Below are 7,497 nucleotides of genomic sequence, written 5' to 3' on the forward strand. Positions count from 1 at the left end.
AAATGCTGCAGGGGTGGGGTATGCAGTGCCAGGCAATTCCGTGTTATTCACAATCCTGTGAGAGATGTATCCCACCTCTGGTTCAAAGACGAAAGAGTGAGGCGTAGAAAACAATTTCTGTCGGCCTTTAAATGAAGGGCTGAAGGGTCAGTTAAAACAATATATGTGAAAGTGCTTTGTCGCTTACAGGTTTCCTCCGCTATCTGAAAGTAGAGCATTTCCTATGACACCTTTTGTAGGACGATTTGGCGTAAAACGAAGAAGCAATTACCATTAACTTATATGTAAAAAATTGTTGAGCATTCCCAAGCACAAAAAATAACCTACCAAATCATACCAAATATGCTTAATTACGTCCAGTTTCATACATTAAGCCTAACAGCTTACGAGCTCTCTTGGGCTTTCCTGATACCTTAGGACACATGTTGCTAATAAATCGAGGAAAAGCACAGATGCTCAGACACAGTTCAAAGCTCTGGGGCTTGATGCTGAGCTGCTGGGTGTAGTCCCCGGAGAAGAAGCTTGGTGGGGCCACTTCCCTTGCTTGGGGTGAGCACTGCCTCTGTAATGGCAACGGTTGGCTGCAAAACAAGTGCTGAATGTTATTTTCACTTTTTGCCTTTTTTTGTAAAAGCGAAAATCCTCTTCAGATTTCTTTTCGGTTATCAAAAACAAGTACTAATGTAGGTCTTTCGTAAAAGCAAAGAAGCATAATACAAGCTTTCGAAAAACAGGATACCTGTACTCAGGGGCTACGAAAACATGGGTGGTTAGTATTTTATGCGATCACTGTTTGAAACTCCCTAACGACTGACGGCAGATTTATGTTGACCATTGAAATAAACGTCTGAGGCAAAATATGGAAACCATTTTTATTTGGGGAAAATGGGTACCAAGTATCTGTCTAACGGGACACTGTTCCAGGTCTTGGGAATCTGCAGGCCAAGCCCTTTCGCCTCCTCTCCTGCTCTGGCTTTGCCTCTGCTTTTTCCTTTTCTTTGCTTCCACCTCATCCATGCTGACTCGTGTCCCTGCTGGTCTAAACCACTCTTATTTCTTTTAAGGTCAGTCTCCATTCTATATGTCACCTGAATGTTCTGCCACACATTATGTGTTTTTCTTGGCCTTGTGTGGATATTCCCATAGTTGCTACCTCTTAAACATCTTTCATTGCAGTTCATCTCCTGCTTTACTATACCTTGAATGGGCTGAGTTGCTTCCAAGCTTTCTTTTGCCTCTTCATTGTCCACATACCCTCTAAGCTTTCAGCCCTGTTGTACCTGAGGACGGTTGCTAACTTCCTGATCAGGCTGGGCAGCGCTGACCGGAGCCCACACTGACTTTTTGTTCTTACTTCCTAACAGGTCAGTGTATATAACTTTCAGTGACTTTGAGAGCATAGAGGGACTGCCCGCCTATCGGTATACGGTGCCTGAAGAAATATTAGCCAATACCTCAGACAATGCCGGCTTCTGTATACCTACGGGAAACTGCCTGGGCTCAGGGGTTCTGAATGTCAGCGTTTGCAAGAATGGTAAGAGATGACCTGATAATGAGTGTTTGGAAGGCAGGATGGGTGTTTTTCAGCCCAACAGAAAGAATGACTCTGACCTTTCAACAACAGTGTTTTGTAACATGGCTATTGAATGGTAAAAAAAGTATTGGCTCCCCTGTAATGCTTTTTATTGCTAGCATGCCATGGTGTGTTTTTTCTGGGCAGTAGTTTCACAGTCTTAATGGTAACAATAGCTCCTGTTTACTAGGACTTCCTAGTTAGTACCAGTCACTGTTTTAAGGGCTTTACATATTTACATATAGTTAACACATGTAAAGCATTAACTGGTTTCATGTGCAAAACAATGCTGAAAAGAGAAAGTGGGGAACTTGGTAATGAGAGAGTACAGCATCTTGGTAAAGACTCTCAGTGATTTGGAAGCAGAGTGAGTTTTAAACCCTGACTGCACATTTCGCAGTGTTTCTTAAGGTCTGGATTACTCTGCTCCTTTCCATGAATGAGGCGGAATTATCAGGGGTACGGCTAACAAAAGCATGTTCATCTTGAGGACTAGTTTTAACAATCATACGTTGCATAATTGTTCACAGTAGCTTTGCTAGAGAGACATCCAGTGGCCTTTTTTTTTACAGTTGTGGAAACCAGGGATCAGAGAGGCAACATGGTTTTTATAAAATCCTTGTCTCTCAGAAAGTCCCTGCTGAAACCAGGGTCTCCTCATATTCATATAGTGATTCTTCTTAGGTTACAATTCCTCTACAGTTTCTCTTGAGAAACTTTCTAACCCCTTTCTCCTGAATAAAGTTGTCTTTTTCTCCTAAATAAAGTAGGGTGTTAACTTTTGCCCTCTTGCCTAACTGGTTTGAAAATCTCCGTTTGGGATAAACCTGAAGTCAGCAGCATCCGCCCTATCTGTCTGATGGAGCATTGCCTCCGAAACCCTGCCTCGCATCAGGATTACCTGGAGACTCATTAAAAATATTTGCCCCAGGGCCCACACACTAGGGCCCCAGAATGTCTTTTTCACGTGAACCCCCGATAATTCTCATGAAGGTAGTGCTTACGTATTTGGGAAACACTGTGCCAGGGAACACAGCACCCCGTGCCTGGAGATAAGACCAAAGGTAAATTGGAAACAGGTTCCTGCATCTGTCCTCCTGGGTGAATAGTCCTGAAATAGAGCCCTGCCCACCCAGCCCAGGTGCCTCTGGCCCGAGACACAAATGTAGACGTACTTTTCTTGTTTTATGAACATTCTGCTTCCTCAAGAAGTTGACGTCAGAGTCAATAGAAAGATTCTGCTTTGCAATAGTCAAACCTCTTGCTACATTTTTTTCCCCTCCTGCCTCCTTATGTATTCCCAAATGTGGCCTGAAAGGTTAAACTCTCCAGGATTATCCTCAAGTGTTTTGAATTCTCTAGGGGAACATTTTGGGTAGTGGGATGAGTGAGTGTTCTGGAGTCAGGTAGCTCTGGGTTTGAGTCCTATTCTAATTGTTAGCACATTGGCCAAGTTGGTTAAGGAGGGTTCCAGGCATCAGTTTTTTCATCCATAAAATGGGGGTGATTCTAACTTTTCTTGGAAGTTGTGTGAAGGTTGNACATCTCAAACTATTTTTAAATAAAAAGTTTATGTAAATTTTGTTATCACTCATATGCATAAATACATATTTGTGTATATACCCCCCAACACACACACGCACACACACACATGCATGCACACAAGCAGGCATGCACACGCCCACGATCCAGGAAAGAATATATAAGAAACTCGGCAACAGTGTTAGTTATGGACAGGGGAACTGGAAGACTGGGGTATTGGACTGGAAGGGAAATTCACTTGTAAACAGGATATAGCTGGATTTTTTTTTAAACCCAATCTGTTATTTTCTTTCTAGTCTTTTAATAGGAGAGTTTAACCCTTTCATTATACATGTTACAATTACTGATACATTTATGATATAATGATATATTATTTAATATAGTTGGATTTATTATTTTCTGGTTTATGTCTGTTCTATCCTTAGATTTTTATGATTCATATTTAACAATATTTTCTTAACAAAATCTGAAGCTATCTATTGTCTCTTTTCTCCTTCCAAACAGGACAATGACTTTATTTATTTCTTAACACATACACACAGCTTCCATGTTATTCTGGTCTACAACTTGTTTTACATTCTTTGGAAGCCAAATATAAATAAAAAGTTCATTTTTCATGGTAAATATGTAATTAAATACTGACATATTTTATTATTATTTTCTTTCCTTTTCATATCTTCCCCCTGGGTTTAGTTTGCTTTGCTGAAGTTTATCCATTTATATAGTGGCTCTCAACCAGAGGCAGTTTTGTTCCCCGAGGGGACGTTTATTGATGTCTGGACACATTTTTGGTTGTCACAACTTGGGGGTGGGTGCTACTGGCATCTACTGGGTAGAGACGTGGCATACTGCTAAACATCCTACAGTGTAACGGGCAGTCCCCCCACAAAGAATGATCAGGCTCAAAACATTAATAGGTTGAGAAATCCTGCATCTACAGTCCTTTCAGTAAGGATCCACGGGTGGTAAACTTTCTTAGGCTTTGCATATTTTAAAATGTCTATATTTCACTCTCAGTTTTGAATGACTTTAGTTAGGTATAGAATTATAGGTTGACAGTTCAAAATTATGACAAATATTACTGTATTGACTTTTGATGTCTATCTTTTTCCTTGGCTTTTTGCAATTTTACTACAATATATCCACATTTGAATTTATTTATATTTATCCTGTTTGGCCCTTGGGACATACTTTCAATCCAAAGCCTTATATCTTTCTTAAATTTTGAAAAACTTTCAGAAATTATCTCTTAACTTATTGCTTCTCTGTTATTTGCTCTGTTCTTACCCTCGCCCCACCACCCAAAAAAAAAACAAACCTATTGAATGTTTATTGGAGCCTCTCTGTCTATTCTCTGTATCTTAAGCCTTTCATTTTTAATTTTTCTGAGCTTATATTTATGTAAATTCCTTAGAACTATCTTCCAATCAACCAATGGTCTCTCTAGTTATGTACAGTTAAAAGTTGTATATATATTGAGTTTTTCTTTCAGACAGTATTTTTATTCCCATGATTTCTATTTTTTCTTTTTTGGATCTTTCTACTCTTGTTTCATTCTTTCCTTTTAATAATTTGCCATTCATTTCTAAGGATGTTATTCTTTCATTTATCTCTTTGAGGATACTAAACAGTATATTTATTTAAGGTATTAGCCAAATTGTTCGATTATTTTAATTTCTTCTAAAGTGAACTCTTCTTCTCATTATTGATTTTGTTGCCTGTCTTTTAGTGTAAGCTTCTTTTTAAAAAAAAATGTTGATTTATAGAATTATTTTAGTTGGGAAGTCCACTGGCTAAACTTTGCTTTTAGTGAGTGTAAAGTCAGTTCAATATTAAGCTTTCTTGAACCCAGGAGAACCTCCATTAATTTTGGAACAGGGAACTATTTGGAGGAGAGACAAAGTTAATGCTCCGTCATGAATATTAAAGAGATGAACATATCTATCCAGAGGTTGTCTACCAGTGGGCTGGCTTTGAACACTGCTATTGTGAATGCTAAATTGGATCACTGTTTGAAGTAAATGGATATTTCTAAACCTCTATACAGGATACTTTTTTTGATGAAGGAAAGAGGGGTTTTTGGCTATTTCCTCTATCAAAATTGATTCAGGGGTAAGGAACCTATTTTTCCCCATCTTGATCCAATCCCTAACCAATATCACTCTTGTGTCTATATGTGAATGAGATTCTGTGGGTAGCCAGCTCCCAGGTAAGTCTTGAAAAGTCCTGACCATTTGGGAAAAAATCTGAAATCAAATTCGATCCTCTTGATGTTTTCTTGTGCTTATCAATTACAGGTCACTTGACTGGTGGACAACAGACAGGTGCAATATGATTAATGGAACAGACGGAGATACTTTTCACCCATTAATAAACAAAGACGAAGTCCTTTATGTCTTTCCATCTGATTTTTGCAGGTAAGAACTTTAAAAAAATAAGTTCTTTGACTGCAAGACCACCAAAAGTGTGAGGAATATATATAGCTACACTTAATAGTCATGAATATTCATGTTTAATCAATGATAAATGATGGCATATTGAGAGACAATGTAGAATAGTGGTTCACAGCACAGACTACAGAACCTGACTACATTGGTTTGAATACTGACTCCACCACTTATGGCTGTGTGAGCTTGGGAAAGTTATTTAACCACTCTGTGCCTTACTTTCCTCATTTGTAAAATAAGGATAAAAATAGTTGCCTACTTTAAGAGTAGTTATGAGGATAAATGAGTTGCTGTTAGTAAAATACTTAGCCCAGGGCCTGTCACACTAAATAATATTAAGTGTTGGCTCTTAGTTATTATAATATGCTCTGTTAAGCACTAAATTTGTTTTGGTCTTTTTCCAGTCAACAAATAATCTCTACATAGAAGATAAATAAATCATACCATTGTCCGTAGTTCAGAGTTTATAGGTATTTGCTTAACTATAACCTTGCCATTGATCATATCTAGTCTCATTTGCCTTGTAATGTCTCCCTCTCTCCTATCTACTCTTTGTCTACAAACGAACATGATTTACTCTTTGTGGGAAGAAGGCATCCTGCTCAACACCCTGTTTTCCATCTTCCCATCGTCCACTGCGCCTTCTCTCACCCATCACCCTTGAACTGCTTGAATGAGTGGCTGGTTCATGAACCCTCCACTTCCTCTCCCATTCACTCCTGCAAGGCTTTTTGTGAAACTTCTCCTCAAAATCAGAAATGACCTAGTTGCATTTGATACTGTTGATTCAATATTCTCAAGAATCTCTATTCTTCCGGTGTTTCATATCTCACATAATTGCACCACCTGCCCAGTCAGCCCTGCCAGGAACATCGATGACATTGTAAATCTCCCTTCTCTTTTGCATTTAATCAGGCACCAAGTGCTATTGATTCCTCCTCAGAAATAGCTCTTACATTCATCTGTCCCTCTTCGTCCCCACTCTCTGTGCCACGGTTTAGACCCTTTCCATCTCGCATACAAAACAGCACAGTCACCTTCTAGCTGGCTGCTCCAGTCAATAAATACTTGTGAAAGGACTGAAGGAAGAGAAAATGCATTTGAATGCAATTGAGTGAGACAAGGGAACTTAGAAGGGCAGTAGGAGGTTGTTTTTTTGTTTGTTTGTTTGTTTTAAGATTTGGCACAGAAGAAACACACTCCTATCTGGTGCAACCACTTAGAAGAGCCATTTGGAATGTTTAGTAAAGCCAAAGACGTGTAAACTCCATAATTCTGCACTTCTGTCCTACGTAGATTCCCAGACCTGAAGAACTCTTGGGTCATGCAAGGAAATATAGAAACGTTCATTGCAGCATTGTTTGTAGTAGTGAAAAATTGGAAGCAATCTCAGTGCTTATAAAAAGGAGAACATAAGTAAATTCTGGTGTATTCATAAGATGGAGTATCATATAGGATTTAAAGTATAAGAACCAGAGCTATGTACATTAAAGTAAAAATATCTTTAAAATATAATGCTGAATGAAGAAGCAAATTACAGAAAGAGAATATGGTATATTATTTATTAAAATTTAAAAATAGCAAACAGTGCCACTTGTTGTTTATGAATGTGCACATATATAAAAGTAAAAAAACCTGCTTGGGAATAATAAACCCCAAATTCAAGATAGTGGTTCCTTCCAGGGATGCAGAGAGGGACTAGAATCAGGAATATTATACAGAGAGCTTCAGTTGTATGTATAATATATTTTTTATTTATCTGAGTGTAGTTGTTATAAAAGGTATTTATTATATTTTTCTGTTTGCCTAAAATATTTCATTTAAAAAAATGCTGCAGGGGGCCGGCCGAGTGGCTCAGTTGGTTAAGAGCTTGCTCAAGAGTTTGAGCTCTGAGCAACAGCGGTTCGAGTCCAGCCCGAGCTGAGCAGCCGCTGA

General features: G+C 38.6%; 1 protein-coding gene across 1 annotated transcript in view; it reads left to right on the top strand.

Moving 5' to 3' along the window:
* SCARB2 (scavenger receptor class B member 2) overlaps positions 1–7,497 on the top strand; it is a 57,366-nt gene that overhangs the window by 35,632 nt on the left and 14,237 nt on the right. Inside the window, exon 3 of the mRNA XM_019623517.1 lies at positions 5,413–5,532. Coding sequence (XP_019479062.1) covers positions 5,413–5,532 — 120 coding nt within the window. The remainder of the gene's footprint in view (positions 1–5,412; positions 5,533–7,497) is intronic.

This window comes from Hipposideros armiger, unplaced genomic scaffold (genome assembly GCF_001890085.2).
Source record: "Hipposideros armiger isolate ML-2016 unplaced genomic scaffold, ASM189008v1 scaffold_552, whole genome shotgun sequence".
Taxonomy (NCBI): Eukaryota; Metazoa; Chordata; class Mammalia; order Chiroptera; family Hipposideridae; genus Hipposideros; species Hipposideros armiger.